The sequence below is a fragment of the Nansenia antarctica genome (genome assembly GCF_963989245.1).
Source record: "Nansenia antarctica genome assembly, chromosome: 1".
Classification (NCBI taxonomy): domain Eukaryota; kingdom Metazoa; phylum Chordata; class Actinopteri; order Argentiniformes; family Microstomatidae; genus Nansenia; species Nansenia antarctica.
The window spans coordinates 31,424,294-31,446,905 of NC_137674.1; the positions used below are offsets into that span (position 1 = coordinate 31,424,294).

Here is a 22,612-nt window from a genome sequence, read left to right on the forward strand (position 1 = left end):
ACTGCTCTCCTCTACGATTGACTTCTTTCCTCTTCTATAAAATTCGAGTGAAACTGACTTGATACTAAGTAGTATCACACAAAAGGACATGGTTCCTGTTCTTGCTTTCATTTCTCTTTTTGATACGGTCAGGACCGACACAGACACACATTACTAATACAACAGTGTTTCCTCTATATGCATTGAATAGATTCTCTCCGCCACTAATTCATTCAGTCCACTAAGGCCATGTGCACACTGGACTTCTTTTTTTTAATTTTTTAAGCGCAGCCTTCACCGCCTTTTGAGCGCTTCTGCGTGAGTATTCTGGAACCTTAACAAGAGGATTCTATCCTGTACAACATTACTCTAAGTTTGGTAGCTGGTGGTAAATCTTTGATATATCAAACTAGTGAATTTGAATAAACATCAACGAAAAATAAAGACTCCAACACATAAGATAATAGATTACTGATCAATTTATTACAAAAATGGAATCACATCTCCTCTAAATTATGCACAAAGTGACAAGTATAAACAGTCCAAGACATTCATTCTTGAGAACATCATTAATAACAAATGCTGGAAGAACATTATCGTACACCCTCTGTTTAGGGTGCAAGAGCCAACAAACCAAAGAACCAAATCACGGTTTGTGTCACCATAGGTGACAAATGATGTGAAACACAGGCCTATACATATTTCATTTACCCACGGGACTTGACCAACAAAGATACATTTGACAATTTGGGCGTTTCACTGCAGCTTAAGCTTGCGTGGAGATGTAGGGAACACATATATTGCAACGTGGACTAGCAGCAGCACTTTGAGCCATACAGCAGCAATTTAACGTCTGACAAACAGATGTGCTTGAGCTCAGCGTTGTAAACAAGAACTGCACTTTGCAGTATGAAACCACACATCCCAAAAGGCCTTGTAGCACACAGGGGGGGTTCCCCAGATACAATTGGTCAGAGAAGTTGAAAGCACTTGTGGTGAACTGGCTCTTTTAAAAAAACGAACTCCTCTCCTTCTCAACAGCATATCATTTATACAATCTCTTACCGTACGTAAGCCAACCCTCTTTGTAACAAAAGAGGGGCAAACAAAATGACAGTTCTCAGCATATATGGTTGAAAGGTCCCAAATGGTACTACGTTAGTGCAAAATAGAAGATGGAGGTCAATTTAGATCATATAGACTTTGATATATCATACATATACAGACAGAACGAGCAAGGCTCACTCTTGTGATCGCACACAATGTACGATTGTTGTCGTCACCGTTCTGATTAGGAAAACAAACCTTTGACACTGCAACTAATCGCCCTCGGAGAGGCATCAACAACACATGAACATGAAGTGTGATTTGCTCACTGATGGAATGAAGGACTACAATATTGAGACTGGGGGAGTCTGTAGATGGTGACAGTACAGTACATGCATTTGTGGAACATTGTGCTAGACACGTATTGACGGTTCTCTTTGGCAAAATCTATGGATCATGTTTGATCAAAGGGGGAACAGAAACTACAGCAGTAAGATAGTCTCATCGCTGTCCGTATGGCGAACAATAAACCGACGATTTATGACAATCAAAAAATGTAGCTAACTTGGCAGAGGTCCTGAATGTGTGCTGTGTGTGTGTTTGTGTGTGTGTGCGTGTGTGTGTGTGTACGACTTAATCTTCAAGCTTAAAACTCTCTGGGCTGAGATATGCAGCTACTCCAGACAGCCGGCTGTTGCCAGGTGATTAAACCGAGCACTAAGCCCCCTGCCTACCCAACCATGGATACATTCCAGACAGCCTTTCACTTCTCAGGAGGAGAGCGTGTTTAGTGTCCGACACTGCATGGGACTAGCAGAACTGATTGGTGGCTTTAGAGAATACACAGGAAAAACACTACCGTAGGGTCATCATGACCCGTCTCTACTGGCTACAGACAGTACGTGATGCACTTGGTTCAGCAGTGACTCCTCGAGCCATTCTTAAATTTATCTTAAAAGCCACAAACATTCCTCTCTTAGAGGCAATAAAGTCAAAGTGCCTACTAAACTCTTCAATACCATATAAATCTTAACAATTAAATACTTTGTACATTCTTCAACAAGTCTGGTCCATAGAAGGGTGTGAACGTGGTGAAAGAGAAAATTAAAAACTTGGGCTTCCTTTGATCTTCTCCACTCGTTCACTTGATTATAAATGTCATCAATATACTATGATCTGATCCATTTTCAAGATTTGTGAAAATAATGTTTAACATTAAGCTAATTGTCAGAGAGACACTCCCATTCAAAATGCCAGAGTATAATTATACCGTACCCTGGTTTGGGATACACTCAAGCAAATATACCGTACTCCAACCTTCATAAAGTTCTTCGCAACAACATTCCTCCTATCAACTCATCACAGGAATTGATCCATAAAAGTAAAAATCAAGTATGTTTGTGAGGTTCTGAGGGAGTGAGAACGTGAGATCACAACTGAGGTATATGGCACAATAAGGGCCTTTCTCTCCCCTGAACTTGTCACCCCCATGGCTTACGTCTGCGACTCGAGTGTTTCTTGTGCAAATCCCCCTCCCTCTCTCTCCCACCGTGGCAGTTCGATACGCGGTGCAGTTGTGTCGTGCACACAGTACAGTAGCGTCTTTGTGTGTGGCGAAGGCAGGGGCCACAGTTCTCTCTAACAGTGCTCATTTCCCCCTCTCAGATGTACTCTCTCAACACCCGGCGTCACCTGACCACCTGGGACCGTGGGGCAGTAGAGGCGCTAACAGAGAGACTGTTAAGGGGGGGAGGAGGAGAGAGAGAGGTACTGTTAAGGGGGAGGAGAGAGAGAGAGAGAGAGAGAGAGGTACTGTTCCAGCCCCTCAGACCACATAGCTCTCTCCTCCCTCTGAGGTCAGGGTGGCCCTCCTGGTCCTGGGGCTGGGGGTGGGGGAGGGGCCCCCGCCCCGCTGGGAGCCCCCGTGGAGCTGGGCCGAGGGCCTCCGGTCTCTGCTGCAGGGGGCCCTGGAGGGCCGGTCCGCGGCTGAGGAAGGACCTCTGGGAGCAGACGCCTTGGCTAGGTCGAGGTGTCCACTGGGTTCAATGATGGTGTTGATGACTGGGGAGTGAGAGAGAGATACATTCATTAGAGGTAATTACAGCAGAAATATTGAGGTGAAAAAAGTTCAATTGAAAAATGACACCAGGGGGCCCAGTATTTCAAAAATCTTAATCTGTATCAGATTGATCCAGATTCTTTTTTTGCTATCGAGAATCAGATCGAGCTGGCTGATTTCCCCTATACGACTCAAAATCAGCCAGATAGATCTGATCCTGGATAGCAAAAAAGAATCTGGATCATTCTGATTCAGATTAAAAGTTTTGAAATACTGGGCCCAAGTGTTCACTCAGCCATAGTGATGAATGCGTACGTGACTCACCTTCCAGCTGTCTCTGAACTCTTCGAAGCTCCATCAGGATGGACGCGATTTCCTGAAAAAAACATGTTAGGCGTGTTACATATTATTACTCATCACTACACACTTGGTCCCGGGAAGTCTGCAAATAACTCGAGGATATACCAACCTTGTTAGAGGTTTTAAAGACTGGGATATCATTTTCTGCACTGATCTTGGCTTCAATGTCCTCCCACAGATCCATCTTGTTGTGGAACAGTACCCTGTGTGCACAAAAAACAACTCTAGCGTTCATAATCAAATTAGACATTTCTAAATCTCACTGCCCATATCACTGAAGGGGAGATTTGAAGTCCGGCACATATGCTAGCCGCTAGCCGCTAGCCGCAGTCTGTGCCCAACACAACCCAACCCAACCCAGTCCAATCAGCCACGGTCCATTAGCCATGCTAGGCAGCCAGACGGTGCCCACTCATTCAGATGGTCATGCATGGTTACAGAGATTACAGGACTCACACCGCCCTCATATTAGAGAGGATTATTGAACATGATGGGAGGAAATTACACAGGAGAAATGCATAGAAATCTGTTTTTATGAACAAGGTATGTAGGAGTGCTCACTTTATTTTCTCAGCTAGCTGCTCTGTGTTTTCTCGAATCACCATAGAGATCTGGGTCACTGGATCCAACATCTGGTTATCCACCATGACCTGGGGAGAGGTAACACAGTCAAACATATATTGAGACATTTCTCCGTTCAGAAAATACACAACCCCTAATCCTAAAATACCTGACCCTAACCCTAAACCACATTTGTGACTCAAAAGATACTATTTCTGTCTATTGTGATCAAAGCCTTCATAACAGGCGGGAACAGAGTCAGTTATGGTGTAGTCTAACCTCCTCCCTGTTCCGTCCTTGGTGTTGAGGGTCCTGCTCTAGGTGGTTGGTGCTCTGGTCGGGTTCTCTGGCTGTAGCTGAACCTGGAGGAACTCTCTGGTAGTTCAGACTGGCGTCAGGAATGCGCTGGACCAACTGCAACACAACAAGAGCCAAGACATCAGTCTCAATGGATAGGAGCCAATCATAACTCACCTGGAAACGAGAGGTCAAGATGGATGCCATGAATAACACCCCCCCCCCACCCCCTTAAATGATGAAAGTAGAACGTTCCACATTGGCCAGTTCTACAGGACTAGTGAGAACGATCCATTCATAAACAGATGCTAGACAGGGTGGGAAGAAGGCAGGAGAGTTGTGGGATGTTCTTATGAGAGTGTGTTGACGTGGCTGGGCAGCCAGAGGGGGGGGTTGGTGTCTGTTAGCCTGGAAATAATGAAAACAAGATCGACCAGGGAGACACCAGGGAGACAGCCCTTACGACTGGAAGACCTTACAGCAATGCTTACAGGCATCGGTGCCTGTATAGCACCACTCCTAGTCACAGCTAGTGGAAACATGTAAGGATGTACCGTCGTAGGCGACCGTTGTGTGAAATAAAATGTTGTGAGAAAGGTGCCCCCAATACTAAGCTGCTCCACATCAGCCCCTGTGTGCGTTGAGGACATTGTGACTGACGTACCTCCTCGTGGGCAACAATGGTAGAGGCAGCTGTGGCGGCGTCTACCCCAGAGGAGCTCTGAGGATCAGCATCCCCGGCCACATCGTGGATCTCCTTGGCCAGGATGGCCAGGTCTTTAGCCAGGTCCTGACTCAGTCTGTCAGGGAAGAACACAGAGTTGGAGACAATTATCTCTATTTTTATTTATTTATTTATGTATTTTATTTATTTATTAAAAGGATCCCCATTAGCTGATGCCCATGGCATCCTGGGTTCATCATACACATCTACAACATAATAAAGTCTCAGGATTAGTCCATTAATTATTTTTTATTTTAATTTTATTTTTATTTGACAGATACAGTGAAGATTTAGACAGGAAGGATGGGTGAGAGAGAGGAGGGATGACATGCAGGATATGTCCCCGGCCGGAATCGAACCGGGGACCCTGCGGTTACATGGTCAGCGCTTAACCCACTACGCCACCTAAGCGGCCCCGTCCATTAATTATTCTAAGGGCCATTACCAGGGAACAAGAACAAGATGCTATCCATGACCAACACTAGACTATTGATCAACTGTATTCTCTTCTGAATACCATGATCACTTCAATCCCTCATTAATTCGTGTGACTTCGTCACAGCAGATAAAACCATTATTAACCAATTAATATTAACCAATTAGCAGACGCTTTCATCCAAAGCGACTTACAATTACAGATTACAGGGACAGTCTCCATGGAGTAATTTAGGGCTAAGTGTGCGCACACCAGTGGCGGTGGTGTTCCCAAGTGGGATTTGAACTCATGACCTTCTGATCACCAGTCCAACCCACTAGACCACCTCTATCCCTAGGTAGTGTCACAGCAGATAAAACAAGAACACGGGGCTGAAACCATAGAGAATCTCCCACCATTATCTGTACCTTGCTATCTCTGCGCTGTGGGTGGACCAGTTCTGGAAGGCTTCCCCGTCATGGCTCTCCTCCTCTGAGTCTCTTGCGCGGGATTTGGGGCGCAAGGGGGTGAGGGGCTGGGTGCGGGCCTGGGCGCGGGGGCTCTGGGACGCTGAGGGAGTGTGGGAGCGTTTGTGTTTAGGGGTGCTCTGGTTGGAGTCGTACTCCTCGTCTGAAGTGGAGGTGTAGTCAGAGCCTTTCTGTCTCCGCCTGGAGCCTGAGCCCGTGAATTGGTTTGAAGGATGTTTGGAAGGGTTAGGAGAAGGTTGTGGAAAGTAGGGAAGAGAGAGAGGGGGGGAGAAAGAGAGAGAGAGACACAGAGAGAGAGAGAGAGAGAGAGAGAGAGAGAGAGAGAGAGAGAGAGAAAACCGCAAAAAAAACAAAAACACCACCACATTATCCAAGAACACCAAAATATACCCAAGAACAGCAGGTAGAAATCACCTTTTGTGGGAGTGCTTATTCAGATGGCAAATGGTACAAATGCTGTTATTCATCAAGTTCTCTGATTCAAAAACATTTCCAAACTGAATGAGCACTCAATTGATAGCATAGTCAAATACAGAGAAATAAAACCATGTGTGATGAGGACCGTACCAGAGATTAGGTAGACATTTAGTAAGTATTAATAAGTATTAATAAGCCTATATCTGAACACAATATTCTCATAAAATTGTTATAAATACTTTTGTTATCATAAGTGAGTGAATGACATTTAATGTTTATGAGAACATTGTGCAGATGATAAAACATTTAGCCTAACCAGTGGTATTTTAGGGGACATGACAATTGCATTGTTAAACTTTGTTGTTATTGTTAGTGTAAGCCCTTAAAGCCAAACATTAGTCACCAAATGCTCCTCTAAAATATTGTTATCAGGAAAATGGAAGAACTCCTGAGGAAGTGAACCAAGGCTTACACCTTCACAATAAGTTAGCTGAACGAAAGGTTCCATTTGATCAAACTCACTCAAACCAATTCATCGAGTTGGAATGTTCTGCTTTTCAGGCATCTCAATTGTACTGTACTTCTTCCAAATTGATCCAAAAAAGGACATTTTCAAAACAAATTTTTAAAGACATGCATATCAACGACACTTTTACCGTACTTTTTCCAACATGTAACTTTTTTTTTTACACCGGTAATGATGACTTTACTTGTCAATTCAAAACACAACACCATTTAAACAACAACATATCATAAAGGCTAAAGCGGGAGACTGATGTTTATGTTACTCACTGGATGTGCTGGTGGCGTACTTGGCGCTGCTGGAGCGGCCGCGGATGATTGGCTTGCTGGGGGTTCCGGAGCCCCTCTGCGGTGCGGACTTCCCCGGGAGGGACATCTTGCGGACGTGGCCGCTGCTGGACTCTGTGCTCCGGTTGGAGAAGCCTGTGGTCCTGCCGACTGGAGCGGAGGAGGACTCTGTGTCGCTGGGCGTGGTGAAGGAGCTGGTCCTCTTTCGGGGCATCGCCAGCAGATCCAGTCTGGAGGGCTTCCTGTTCTCCTGGGGGCCCTTGGCCGACGGGGGGCCCATGGCCTCCTGAGATATCCTGTCCATCTCCGTGCCCTCGTTGTCGGACGCGTCACCCAGGCGAGCCCGGCGCAGCATGGAGGCTCTCGTAGGCCTTGGAGCTGATAGGCTGTTGGAGCGACTCAGGGCTTGGTACACGGCACCCTTGGGGGACCCCCCCTTGGAATCATCTTTCTGAAGGGGGACGGTGTATTTCTTGCGTGAAGCCGGGCGAGAGCTGGACTCCTGGTCTGAGGAGAGGGTGTCGGGCCAGTAGGGAAGGCTGGTGCTCTGGGGGTCATCGCTGAGGTCCATGGAGCCGTGTTTCCCAGCGCTGCGTCTCAGCCCCACTAGCTTCCTGCCCGAGTCAGCCTTATTACTGCTGCTGCTCTCCACACCCTGGAAGCGGCGCTTATCCGATAGGCGCTCATAGCCGGACGGTTGGCGGTTCGACTCCTGGCTGACCGAGCTGGCCGAGGACCTCTCCCTCTGTTGGCCGCTTGTGACAGCGGGCTTCCTATGTGCTGTGTCGGGAGCGGTCTTGCCGCTGCGCAGGCTGACGGTACTGGACGTGTCCACGTCAGACTCCCCAGAGAGAGAGTCCTCCACGGGACCGGGAGGGACGTTCGGCTGCTGGCCCTGGATCTTGGCCTCCAGAGCGGCCAGAACGTCCTCCGTGTCCTTGAGGTAGGAGTGGGTGTCCTGGCTGAATGCGCTTCGGTAGTCCATGGCAGCGTCTGGGTCTTTCACGGTGGGCTGGCTGGAGATGTGTGGGAGCCTGGCATCGCCGGAACGATCCTTGGTGAAGCTCTCCTGCCTGACCAGGGACATGGAGGTGTCCTTGGCCTGGGGGCCGTCTCTGTCCTGGTAGTCCAGGGTGGGGGCTGAGGCGTTGGGTTTGATGGTCTTCTGGGAGTCCTGTCCAGCCTTCTGTTTGATCAGAGTGGCTGTGGAGAAGGTTTTTGGCGGAGGTGGCTGTTTTCTCTCGGTCTTGGGCGTATTGGGTTTCGATCCCTGTTTAGGCACTCTTTCCTCAGAGCCAATGTAAAAGGACGTAGACTTGGCTAGGAGTCTGGGCTTCTCTTCCTCTTTTCTCTGAGCAAGGCTCCTCTCCGGCCTCTCTGAGCTGGGCCTCCTTCTCTGCTCCACAATGGAGCTGTCGTCTGAGTTGCTGGCATCACTCAGGCTGTCCGGTTCCACATCGTCGTGCACAGACACCTTGTGATGCTCCTGTTCCTGTGGGCGGGGCACACCCGAGCTCCTCTCTGTGAACTCGTAGGCCGAGTAAGGGTTACGGTGGCTGTGCATGCTGGGAGTTGGAGTCTCACTCTTCTCCCCCGGTGGTACTTGCGGAAGAATCCGGCGTGTCCGGGAACCCTGGCCTTCCCAGTCGATGGTGTCATGAGTTCGGTTGAGCATCGGCTGATGGCTGGTTCTCCCACTCACTGAATGGGGGAAAAAAAAGAAGCAAAGGAATATGCATTTTAATCATGCATATAATCAGGATAACTTATTCCAAATCGAGTGCAGTCACACCAGGTGGCTCACCTCCCCCTGACAGGTCCATCTGGGAGGGGAGGCCAAGGAGGCCTGAGGCAGGGCCAGAGTCAGGGTCTGTGTAGCTGTCTGCCAGGCTAGCCCAGCGAGACACCCACTTAGGACCCCCCGGCTGCACCTGTATGGGGGGACAGAACAGTAATCAAAGATGGCTCGACATGAGTTAGTGAAGACAATATTTCTCATTCAGAGATTTATTTTTATTTTGAAGGAATCACACTTGATGATAATAATGATGAGGAGGAAAATGCAAAAGTAGATGAATTTGTTGCTAAGAAGATTGGGACATTGTTGATTTTTTTTAACCATGAGAAATCAATTATTAACTATTCTAAAAGGGCAGCAAAAACATCCCAAACTCAGCACACCCGCTCCCGCCCCTTGGGGACGTGTCACCACAAGAGCACCCTAAAACAGAGAGAAGACAAGAGGTCCAGAAGACAAACAAACCCCAGAAACCAACACAGAGACAATCAACAGAAGAAAACACACAACGGATCTGAGAAGGAGATGAGAAACACCACGGATTAAGAGACACCGAAACATGCAGATTTGTCTGCTTCCCAACACTGATAGCTTATTGACCCAGCATATTCATTGATTAACTTATCAATTAGCTAACTGATTGATTGCATTAGTTCTGGACCCAGTGCATTTTAATCAGGGTTATCGCCCCCACACTGAGCCAAACTGGGGTGGGTTTACCTGTACCAGACTCTCGCCCCGTGCTGGAGCTGGCCTTAGATCCCCAGAGCTAACCTCCCTACGCTCCTCCCTGGCCTGAACAGCAAGCCTATACGCAGCTACTGCTGATGTTGATGTTGTTGTTGTTGTGGTGGTGGTGGTTGTTGTTGATGCAGCAGTAAGGCTGGGCTGCTCTGGAGACGCAACAACACCAAACACCTGTCAGGAACAAAGCATGCGTGAGCGGTGGTCACATGGTGAGTTCAGGGATGGAGGCTGGTGTGCTGGTTCCCCCCTCCTGTGTGAGACTCAGGAGACTTGTGTCTGGTAGCAGTTTTAACTTGTCAGCTTCAAAGTGTCACCACATGGTGACTTCGACGCTTACTTAATACACCACATGGCCTGGACTGTGCTACTACTATATCACAATGTTGTTGCGTAAGAAGGGAGATAAAGGGGTTGAGTTTTACAAAGGAATTTCTTTTCTTCTTTTTACCAAGAATGAAAGAGAAGAAAAAAGATGAGCCTTGCCTGATTGATGTTGCTGCGTGCATCCTCCACCTCCTTATCCTGGACTTCTCCCTCGATGGTGTAGGTCCCCGCGTCACTCAGAGTGTCCTCCTCCTGGCCTCTGGAGCCGCTGGCCTCCATGCTGCTGCCAGCTGTGATGGACATCGGAGGGGCCTTCAGGGGCACGGGGTCATGGATAGGAGAGGAGGTCTGGGTGAGGTACGGGACAGGAGCGGGTGAACTGGGCGAACTGGGCGGGGTCTGGTGGGAGTGGTAGATGGCCACAGCCGGTGTCGGTGGTGCGGGCATGGTTCTCGGTGATGGTGGGGGGCTGGTTGTCGGTGGTGGAGGTGGTGGTGACACAGATCTTGTCGTCTTCTCCCAGGTCGACGCGACACTCTGGACTCGGGACTCCCTCAGGAACTCGGCGGTGAAGTCCTGGGCTAGTTTGGACCTGCGGCCCATGCTGGCGTAGGGTCGGACCGAGGCGGAGGAGGGGGAGGAGGAGCGGGAGGAGAAGCCCGTGCTGATGCGAGCCTCGGTCTTCTCCCGGCGCAGGGAGCCAGCCCTCTGGGGGCCGGATGACCCTGGGCCCTTCAGGGCGACGGTGTACTGGTGAGTGGGGGTGCTGGGGCCCAGAGACGGGCCCTGCCTCTCCCCGGCCTGGGACTGGCCCTTCCTCGTCTCCGGCTTGCTCCTGAAGGCCGACGTGGTGTCGGGCTGGCCCGCGTGGTTGGAGAAGGACTGGGAACGCGTCTTGCGCGGGTTGTCGTCGAAGAACTCGATGACGAAGGCCTGCTGGGGGTCCGTTTTGACCGGGGGAGGGGGAGGGGAGTGAGAGTCCGGAGGGGAGGAGGACAGAGGCTCCTCGGAGTCCGGGGGGGTGAATGTTCTGACGGGGGATGAGGCCCACTGCGGTGGAAGACCGGGCCGGGGTGAGACCGGGGGTCGCGATTGGCTGACCTGCTTCCCGTTGACGACGGGATCCTCAAAGTCGCTCTGGGTCCCATCTTCATGATGGTGGCCTAGTAACACAACCAGAAGTCAGTTAGCTTGAACACCTCACAGGCAGGAGTAGTTTGAATGCCTCCACAGGCAGTAACATCAGAACTATGCACGTCACTCACCTTTGGGGTCCTTATTGTGAACGGGCAGGTCGCTCCTGGTGCTGTACATATCCTCGGTCTCCGACCTCCTACTCATCATACTCAAGTCGGTCTGGACCAGCCAATCGGCGACCTTGCTCGCCACCGACATGACTTCGGTGGGGGCGGCCGCCTTCTCCTTGGCCGGGAGCTTGCGCTGGCGGAAGGAGAACTTGGTCACGTGGTCCTTGATCTTCATCTTGCCCGGTGTGCATTCGTCGAACTCGATGGTGAAGGAGGCGTGGCTCTGCACCACAGGTGTTGTGGGGGCGGGGTTGGGGGCGGCGGGGGGTGAGGGGACAACAGCGGGGGGGTTGTTGGTGTCTTTGGTGGGAACCTCGTGGTGGAGCTCTGGGTTTGTCTCTGGGTTCTTGGGCCGCTGCTGCTCCTTGGTGGGAAGCTCGAAGTAGCTGGGCTCCCGGTTGAGGGAGTAGATGGACTTGCCCTGGCTATCCACGGAGCCGTTCACCTCGTGTCTGGACCCTTCCTTGGCGTTCTCTGTTGGCGAAACAGTACGAAAGATAGCATTGAAGTTAGATGAATATATAAACTGCAGGCACTCATGGAATTCATTAAAAGTTGATATATTGCGCTATATTATTGCATATTGCACCCAGACGACTGTGAAGGTATTTCACACTGAGCTCTTTTTCACACGATCATATTTCAACGGAGTTGACAACCATGACTCTGCAAGTCAATGAAACTAAATCAAGAGAGGAGAGGAGTGAACACACTCATCCGTCACCGATTGCCAAGTCCTCCCTCTAAATCTGGAGCTACGAATAACAGGATGGCTCCAGAGGCTAGACTTAGCTAACAAACAAACAAACAAACAAACAAACAAACAAACTCATCAGCCAATCGATGGATGCCAGCTGGAGGTGGACATCATATCACTTTGGGAGTTTTTGGAGGCCAAATGAGGATGGCTGAGAGGTGATCTGTTCCAGGCTGGGCAGCAAGGGGCAAACAATCACCCTTCCCTCTGCTCTGGAGCTTAGGGGGTGATCCATCACAAGGCTCTGCCCGCTGGCATGGTCTGGCATGGCTTGGCATGGCCTGGCATGGTTCACACTCCACCACTGGCTGTCCCTTACCCCCCCACCCAGTGGGAACTAGAGAGTACACCCAGGACAAAACATTAGCCATCTTCATCATCATCTGATACCAACCACACACAGGGCGTCCGATAGCAGGGCCACAACCAAGCATGACATGTTAAATCTTACCTATAAGCTCCCAAATGTCTACTGGTCTAATTTTATTTCGTATTATTATCTATTTTACTTTTAGCCTATTATTCAATTGTCACTGTACTTTGTTGTTGTTGTTGTTTTGTGGTCTGAGCTGCTGTAACGAATGGATTTCCTCTTGGGGAGGGTGGGGGGGGGGTCAATAAAGTACCTATCGATCTTAATCACACTCTCCAGCCATGCTTAACTAATTAGATGATTGTTGTCAGAGGCATTTTAAAAGCAGTTCAGTAGTAGTGGTAGAGCTGTGGTTGCTGACCTGTGGGCTGGTCGCCCGCCTGCTGTCCTTCACCACGCTGGCCCCCGCCTTGTGGATCCTCATCCTCCCCCCACCAGGAGGGCTGGCCGTACAGAGGGGTGGGCCTGGAGACCGGAGCATCCGTTTGCTCTGACAGACACACACACACACACACACACACACACGCAGACACACACACACACACGCACACACACACACAGACACAGACACAGACAGACACACAGACACACACACACACAGACACACAGACACACACACACACAGACACACACACAAACAGATACACAGACAGACACATACACAGACACATACACACAGGGAGAGAGGGAGAAAGACAGAAGTTAGTACAGCAAACTCAATGTTGTTACTCCCAGTATTTATGTTCTTCACATGGCAGAATGTTGGCACCTGTGAAGCCTCTAAACAGGATCAAGCTGAATTTTAAACTGTCGCCTGTATTGCGGCAACACATTACAAAACACAACACTTCATAAAGAGGATAATACCATGCAGACTTTTCCTTCTATAATTCCCATACACGCACGCACGCACGCACACACACACACACACACACACACACACACACACACACACACACACACACACACACACACACATACACACACACACACAAACTGACAGTGTAATCTATATTAGTTTGACATACTCTAATTTACACCCGACATAATTATTGCTCTACTGCCCCTTTTTGTCATTGTCTTTTTAAACTATTTTTGCTCATATAGGCCTATATTTTTTGTGTCCTATGTCCTATGCACCAACCACACCAAGTCAATTTCCTGTATGGTGCGAATATACTTGGCAACAAACCAACATTCTGATTGTGATTCTGATGTTATTCTCCTTTAAGAGAATGCACCAGAACCCACAGTCACACGTTCCCAGGCCCCAGAGAAAGCAGGGAGAGGTATATCAGAGAAAGCAGGGAGAGGTATATCAGAGAAAGCAGGGCAGGGAGAGGTATATCAGAGAAAGCAGGGAGAGGTATATCAGAGAAAGCAGGGAGAGGTATATCAGAGAAAGCAGGGAGAGGTATATCAGAGAAAGCAGGGAGAGGTATATCAGAGAAAGCAGGGAGAGGTATATCAGAGAAAGCAGGGAGAGGTATATCAGAGAAAGCAGGGAGAGGTATATCAGAGAAAGCAGGGAGAGGTATATCAGAGAAAGCAGGGAGAGGTATATCAGAGAAAGCAGGGAGAGGTATATCAGAGAAAGCAGGGAGAGGTATATCTTGTGTCACCAACTGAAACCTGTGCCAGACAAAAACCCTAATCCTTAAGGGATGAGACAGGACGACCGCTAATCCTAATCTTCAATGAGGAGGAAGGAGGCGGCGGGAATAAAACAAGTCATACGGCTTCTCAAAAGAACAGCAACAGGTTAACAAGCTCAACAGTGACTCACATCACAACACAGGGGGGGAAATGAGAGAAACAAACACTGATTTAACGGTCATACTCGCTACGAGGCTTCCTTATAGACACACAGCGCGCGGCATAATCATCCCTGATCCACAGGACTCATGTATTCATCCCTCGGACTGGGCAACACGGGACACAGGCCCTCCCAATCATCCCCCACAATGCCGAACAGCTGGCCGTCCCTGCGGAGCGATACAGTATGGCATAAATCAGATAATCCGCATGCCTCATGTCTGTCTGAGAGCCAAACAGGAACATTGGGGCTAATACAGGAGGGAGGCTAAACAAATCAAGGCACCAGAGCCCCAAACTGCTGTTGCCCCGGAGCAAACAATAAGACATCAACAGAGACAGAGAGAGAGGGGCAGGGAGGAACTGAGGGAGCAGTAGGGGAGGACGTCACTACTGTAATTCCTTTGAGCTTACTCAACGATTCGTTCCTTCGCTAAAAGGCAAACGCAGGACGGCTGACGGATGACTGCCTAGAATGGCACGCTGCCACGTACACACATCCTCTAGGTATGTTGTGCTGACCCCGTTCTAAAGTTGTCTAGGTTAGCATTAAGATACTATTAAAAAGACCTGACAGAAAGAAAACTAAATAAGCCATAAGCAGTTGGAAACCGCATAACAGAGAGGGACAAGCCTCACCGCTCGATGACAGCTCGATGAAGCTCTATGGAAACAGGGAGCGGGCCTGAGCCGTGTCAGGATGGCCTGGGCTGGACTGAGTCACGCCCAGGCCTGCGATGACAGAGCTAGCAGCCTGCCTTACCGCCTGACAGCCTTACAGAGCCACAGCAGCATGACAACAGACGACACGCCCTGCGCTGGCCCATAGGAAAAACAGACACAATATCCTGCCTCTCAAAAGTGACAGGACTGCAGAGCCAACAGGGCGTGGGGAGGGAGGGAGGGAGGGAGGGAGGGAGGGGGGAGGGGGGGGGGGGCACTGTCACTGTGGTCATCAGTCCAGCTGTGTATAAGGTAAACAGACTAATTTGTTCAGTCAGCAGCAACGTTAACCTCTGAGGTGGATGTCATGGACAGACAGTGGGAGTGGGTGCCGGGGGGGTTAATGTGTCGACACACATACACTGAACTGACTGACTGAGCGTGACTGAAGGTCACCAATACATTACCATAACCTTGTGACTCGCCGTAGATAAACCATTAAAGTGATGGACCGGCAAGGCTTCAAAAGGTCTCCCACCTGCCTGCCCCGCTTGGATGAACAGGATTATCCAGTGCTGGATCAGATCGGTTAACATTTTTACGTTACAACTATACAGGTTCAGCCAGGTTACAGCTACAGTTCCAGGCCCCGGTGGGGGGTGCTCATGGGAGACAGACACTGTCCTCCTGCCTGACCAGGAACTGACCCTATTGAAGTTATAGATGATAAGTTATAACCTTTCTATTTCCTGGTTATTTCCTGGTGATTGCCATTTCCTGGTTAGGTCACATGGTGTTACTGGACATGGAAGTGTGGGACTGAACCGTGTGAACGAACTTCAGTCAGAGTGCCCAGCTCTAGGACTCTCATTTCCCCCCAGTGTTAATTGTTAATTATATTGACCATACTGTTAAGAGGCATTGGACACATGTTGATTTCACAATGTGAAACATACGAAAAGGTGATCATCATGTGAATTTCCAAAAGATGTAGGCTAACATATGTGACAGGGTCTGGTGAAAAAGTCCTCAAGTAGGGCAAGGTCTGTTTTCAGTTTTGGTGCAGATTGTAAGCACCTTTTCACCAGGCCGTGTCACATATGACCAAGGCGACGATGTCACAAAGGGAACCTGGGCTGAGGGAACACCACACAGCGACCGCTAAGTGACAGCAAACCCACAATATCTTGTCGCCAACCTGGCACCATAACCAGAGTCGTACCCCACTTTGCAAATGTGAGCTGCACCTGCAGCAAGGATCCCCCCTCCCCCCTCCCCTGGTGTGGTCTGGTCTGTCCAGTGGCCTGGCAGACAGAGATAAGGGACTATCTGGCCGAGCTCTGCTCTCACACTACCTCTGATCGGCACAGCAGGCAAGGCCAACAACTCATTTCCAGAAGAAGAAGAAGCTATTCACCACAGGGTTATCCCCCAGGGAAGCTATTCACCACAGGGTATAAGACTTTCACTGAAGCTACTTAGACAAAAAGATCCATGGAATGAGGATATAAACCTGCGACACTCAGGCAATGAGTATTGGACTCAATGCCAGTCAAACATTGTGCTTGATCAGGAACTTCCCCTCCTCCTGTCCCCTCACCTTGTGGAGTGACACTCGTACACTCTGAGGCTACAGCATTTGGACCTCTGACCTCTGACCTCACACGGTGGCTTGGTCTCACGCTGAGGAAGCACTTGATAAAAAAGGAGTGTGTGTCCACCTTATCAAGACATCTTACGAAGGCATCCATTTCCTGCAACTAACGGTTTAAGCCTCAGCAGGCATTATTTCATTATCAGATGTGGGGGGGGGGGGGGGGGGCGGTGGCTATGAGCAGGGATGGGGGATGTGCTCAGCCCACCCAAACGTGCGTCTTGCCACCCTGGTGAGCAACGCAATCTTTGAGATTCACGATTCAGATTGCAGACCTTGTGATCTTTGGGATTTCCCCCCCCAACCCCCGACCGGCCTGGCCTGGCCCACCCATGGTGCTGGTTCTGGCGCCGGGCCTGAGGAGTATTCTTACCTGTGAGGGCTTTGCGCTCGGCCTTCTCCAGTTTGGAGCGTGACGACTCCGGGTCTCTGCTCCTCTCCTCAGGGTGCTGCTGCCTCTGCTGCTGCAGCTTGTCTCTCTTCCTGGCCTCCATGGCCTTCATGCTCATCTGCAGCTGGCTGGTGTACTTCTCATGCTGATGTCGGACACGGGGGGGAGGGGGGTGGTGGAAGGGAGAAACAGGATGTGTGAGAAACTACACTAACTATCTTCCCTCACAGGAAACGTGAAAAAACTCCCTACCTTAGAATCAGTCAGTCATGTTTAACGGTGCATGCTCTGCGGAGTGAAAAAAATCTTACTTTGAGGGCTTCCTCTGGGACTTTGTGTTGACTCCTCTCCAGGATGTACACATGAGAGTGTGGAAGAGGGAGGTGGTCAAGGCAACGGAACGGACCGGAGTCACTGGGTTTACTGTAACATGTCATTCATATCCGCCATCTTGGATAACACGCTGTACTGTACTGTACTATGCATTCCTTGAAAAGCTAATAACTCTCTGAGAAGCAGCTTTCCACCACCTGTTCTATCAACTGAATCTCACCATTCATGTTTTTCAGCTCAGACGTTCAAGGGTGCAAGAGATTTTCTCTCCAGAGTCGGTTATAATCCAAAACCCCTGACTCTAAACCACAGGGACTTAGCATTCTGGACGAGTTTGATACACAAACCGCAAAGGGAGAGGGGAAGATGTTTGTTTCAAATTGCTTTCTTCCCGTGACTAGAGAGAGCAACACTTTATGACATCCGTTCATCCGCACAGATGGAAGCAAGTAAGCTTTTCGCTGATCCAATGAAGAAAAGTCAAAATCAATAAGAAATCAATAAAACAAACTAAAAGTCTTACGCAACGACACCTGATACGCAACAAAGGATATCATATCCAAAGCGAACGACATCTGAGAGCTTGAGGGTGATATAGGTCTGGTCAGGGATTCTGAGATCGTTCACAAAGGTCTGTGGAGAGAAATAAAAATTGGGTTTTGTACAATTCATAGAAGACTGCAGATAATGATAATTAATTTGTTAGTTGTCACACTGGTGTCAGGTGTTTCCGTTTAAAGTTTGCCTAAAGTGCTTTTCAGTTATCCACTTTCCCATTGAAAGTTAAGCCACCTCTGCACCTTAAGGCAGTAATGGGATTGCATGGTTATGTAATGAATGTATGAACACACCACACACCACACACACACACACACACACACACACACACACACACACACACACACACACACACACACACACACACACACACACACCTCATTCAATTATCTTGTTAAGCCCAAACTAACACTACACCAGCAGTCCCGAGATAGTAGTTTCACTCAGGGGCAGGACACTCAATACAAACACTACTTGTATGAGTCAAGACTTCAGTCAGCTGTAATGATCGCCAACCCCTGCCGAGTAGATTAAATAAAGACAATTGACAAAGTAATGTAAAAAAAATATATAGATATAATATTAAATAAACTGCCATGTTGGATTTCTGTAACGTAATGTAATGTCTCTGTTCCGTTCTGCTCTGATTAGTCTGGGAGTTCCGACTGTTGCCAAAAGAAACACAACACAGAGGAACAATGGCCGCTCTCTCCCTCTCCTGAGTACTGGGCTCCGCTGGAATAGCCAGCGCAGTGAGGTGGACACAGTACAGGGGGAGGGTTCAGGAGGGGGGGGGGGGGAACTCTAGAAGAAAAGGCCCAGGCCAGCAGAAAATATCCTGCCTTGATTGCTGCTACTCTACCAACTGTCCCTGGCAGTGACAGAGGGCTCCTTTGTGGTGAGGACCTGGAGGGGGGAGAGGGGTGAGGGCCTGCATTAACTCATATGCCTGAGGACCTGAAGGTGGGGGAGAGGGGTGAGGACCTGGAGGGGGGGAGAGGGGTGAGGACCTGGAGGGGGGAGAGGGGTGAGGACCTGGAGGGGGGAGAGGGGTGAGGGTCTGGGGGGGGCGGGGGTGAGGACCTTGGGGGGAGAGGGGGGAGGGTCTGGGGGGAGAGTGTGGTGGGCCAAGGCAGGACCGTCCAGGGAGCACAGTGGCTGGCTAGCTCCTCTATTAGACCTGTTCCAGACAGGTATACATGTTGGGTTCCCCAAACGCGCTCTTGCACTCTATCTAGAGTGTATTTTAACCATACTTGGTATAATGCTCTAGATAGATAAGAGCCCAGAAGGGATGTTGGGACGCATGCCGTGGACTCAGACTCACCCCGTTGAGGCTGCCCAGGTCCTTCACCATGTGCTCGTCTGTCGCTGGGTCGTAGTTCAGCACGGCGTGCTGCTTATCCACGCTGCGGGACTGCAGGAGGACAGAGAACACAGGTACGGTAAGACATCACTGCTGAGAGTACAGGTATGGTAAGGCATCACTGCTGAGAACATAGGTATGGTAAGACATCACTGCTGAGAACATGGGTATGGTAAGACATCACAGCTGGATCATATGCATTAACTCTGACACTGCTGGGTCATTTGCATAACTGACACTGCTGGATCATATGCATTAACTCTGACTTTTTGTTAAAATAGTGTGACAAATCGTTCCTACTACAGACATTAGATTAGATTATTCAACCTTTTTGTCATTGTACAGACTACAACAAAATGTATTTTTCTGCTCTAGGCACAGGGTCAGCCATAGTCAGCGCCCGTGGAGCAATTAGAGGTTAAGTGCCTTGCTCAAGGGCACAACGGCAGTGGTAGGCACCTTAGATATGATGCCAGCCCAACCCTCCGGTCACCAGCTCACATGCAGCTCCCTCCTGAGGCGGGGGATCGAACCAGGTATCTTCCGATTGCTAGCCGGCCTCTCTAACCTCTAGGCTACCTGCCGCCCCCATAGTTTACACTATGATAAAGCCTTTGAACACGCTTGAATATTCATTCACTACTACTAACAATGTTAATATGAGGTGGGTTGTTATGGTGCCTCTGTACCCTGAACGAGCCAGCAGCCAGTGGGAGGAGGCCTCTGCGCTCCTCTGCCACATTCATTCTCATCAATGAAAGGTCAGAACAAACCCAGTCATTAGCACAGACAGAAGAACCACTCTCATCCCTGCTCATTAGCCACTCCAGGCCTCGTCTTCCCAACTTCAAAGGCAGAGTTTTGCCTGCTGCCAAACTCATTTGCGCTAGAGTTATTACCGTCCTTTAACGATTCATTAAACTAGAGCCTAACTGTAGTTTGTGTTCTCTCTTTCTCTTTAGGTTTTTTGCCCCCTCCCAGCAAAAGCATTTAGGTTAATAATATACTAATCCTATATATATAATACCTCAAGCAACAGGTTTACAAATCTATTCTAAAGTCAGCCACGTTTGTTTCCTGGGGCTCAGCCTTCAACACCACGGAGAAAACACTTCCCTCAGTCACAACATTACCTTCGTTTTCCCACAGAAATATTTCCATCTATCTTATCAGCGCGACGAATGCGACCTCTGGCACCGTAGAGCCAAACACAGCGACAGATACAGCTGCTCTATTTACGCAGGAGCTGCGTTGGCCTAGTTGTTGGGCTTGTAGAGGCACATTCTGTCCAGACAGACTCTCACTGTTATGGGAAGTCGACTTTCGGGCCCTAAACTAGGTTTCACTTGAAACGGCTCCAAGTACACTCAAATTCCCAGTTCAAAAAAGAAAAAAAAACTGAGAGAGTGCTTAAATGACAGACAAGTGACCAAACTGTGGTTAAAGGAGGTATTGTAATAATATATTGTGTTGCAAACACAAAAGCAAAGCGATTTTAAACAACTGAAAGCATGACATTGGAAGTATGCTTGGGCTGTAGTAGCGCATGCCAAACCAGGAAGCGTGAGAGCAGAGAGAGAAGTAGGCATCGTTTCAAATGGGAGAGGCTGAGGTTTTTTGCTGGAGCCAGCGATGCCTCAATGTGGACAAGAGCAGCTTTTCAATTCGGCAAACCTCTGTGGTGGGCAGGACATTTTTGAGCAAAACCACTGGCTGAGTAAGTATATAAACAACTTTCAGGGCAGCACCGTTCCTTTCCCAGTGACCTAAATAGAGATTTAAGGAAAGGACTTGGAGCCAGGGGAACAATAGTCTAAATCCCAACGGATTCCAAACCACTTCTACTATTATCACCAACGACAACAGGGAGAGAGAAAGAAAAAAATAAACAGTGTGGAATGTGTCAGTTGCATTTTGGGATATGAGTTGCCAGGGGCGATTCTCCCATCAGTCACTGCTGTCACTTGAAAACACCCTCGTCACACAAACTGTCTCAAATGTGCATAAACACACACTTCTCATGTACCCACAAGGCAACTCCCACAATTCTCTCATGTATTACGGAACTCTCTGTTCATTAGGAGTCAAGATTATACTTGTGCATCCTTTATAGGATGGGCAGCTCCTCGTGTAGGAGTCACTTGACTGTCGACGTTTGGTGTGTAGGAAGAAGGTGTGGCTGATGACAATATGCTTTAGTATATAAACACAGACACACACACACTCACATATATAACAAACACACATATAACACACACACACAAATAACAAACACACATATATATATATATATATATATATAAACACACCGCACATATATATAACAAACACACACACACACACACACCTGTAGCATGAGCTCACAGTCCTCCCGGCCCACGAAGATCATCTCCCGCGGTAACCGGTGCCGTGTGCCTGAGCTACTGACCAGGAACCATGATGTCACACTCATCTTGGAACCCCGAGTCAGAGCCTTCGTAGCATCCTGGGAGGAGAGAGGGGATGTGGGACACACAGGAGGAACAAACTGATTAGATTTAATAGAATCAATAGATATTATGTTTACAACAGTACAGCAAGATATGATGATTAGATGAAGTAGTAGATGGTTGAAGAGTAGTGTCATTCGGAAATGTATTGTTTGGACGACTAACTTTTCAGATCTATATACCACACACACACACACACACACACACACACACACACACACACACACACACACACACACACACACACACACACACACAGATAAGCAGTCTTGATAGTTCAGTCCATTGTTTGAAGTGAGGTTTGCGTGTTGTGTCATCATCAACTCATAATCCTTTACAAACCACACCCAAATCACTCCAAAATGTAGACTTACAGGCCTGTGTAAGATGATAAGGGTAAACACGTCTTTCCTACACGGATTCTGCCCTACTTTCTGCAAAGCTGCTAGCCCAAATAACCTGTTGCAAACACAGTAACCTACAGTACAGATTAGAAACAGAATGATATGGACTTGGGTTACTACATAAGACCTGCTTCACTTCACTGTTAGGTTAGAGTAAATCTACTTCACTGTGTGTAGGGTAGGTACTAGGCAGGCCAGTCTACTAACCAAGGTAAAAACAACTCACAGGCCAACTGATTGGGAAGAGGGATCTAGGCTTCAAATAGATATTGTAGGAATGTTAATTGTTGTGTGTCTGAATAGATAGTTGCTAATACAACAGGTTAGGAATAGACTATGTGACATCTAGCCAGGTAAGTTACAGTGGGAAAGGGTTAGGGGCAATAAGGGTTAGGGGTTAACCCTAACAAGTGAACCATACCAGCCAATACTACCTTTTACATCCCATCCACACATGTCATGTACAAGCACCCACC

General features: G+C 48.7%; 1 protein-coding gene across 1 annotated transcript; it reads right to left on the reverse strand.

The window, feature by feature from the left end:
• Positions 1-2,851: 2,851 nt before the first annotated feature.
• Positions 2,852-21,695, reverse strand: cep170ba (centrosomal protein 170Ba; the record flags this gene model as incomplete). The annotated part of the gene is made up of 18 exons (XM_080550237.1): positions 2,852-3,087; positions 3,410-3,461; positions 3,555-3,648; positions 4,007-4,095; positions 4,286-4,420; positions 4,968-5,103; positions 5,871-6,117; positions 7,140-8,858; positions 8,962-9,088; positions 9,676-9,873; positions 10,186-11,189; positions 11,292-11,807; positions 12,825-12,953; positions 16,969-17,131; positions 17,298-17,354; positions 17,872-17,952; positions 19,205-19,294; positions 21,591-21,695. The coding sequence occupies 18 exons, from the start codon at positions 21,693-21,695 to the stop codon at positions 2,852-2,854; spliced, it is 5,178 nt and encodes a 1,725-aa protein (XP_080406363.1).
• Between the last annotated feature and the right edge of the window lie 917 nt (positions 21,696-22,612).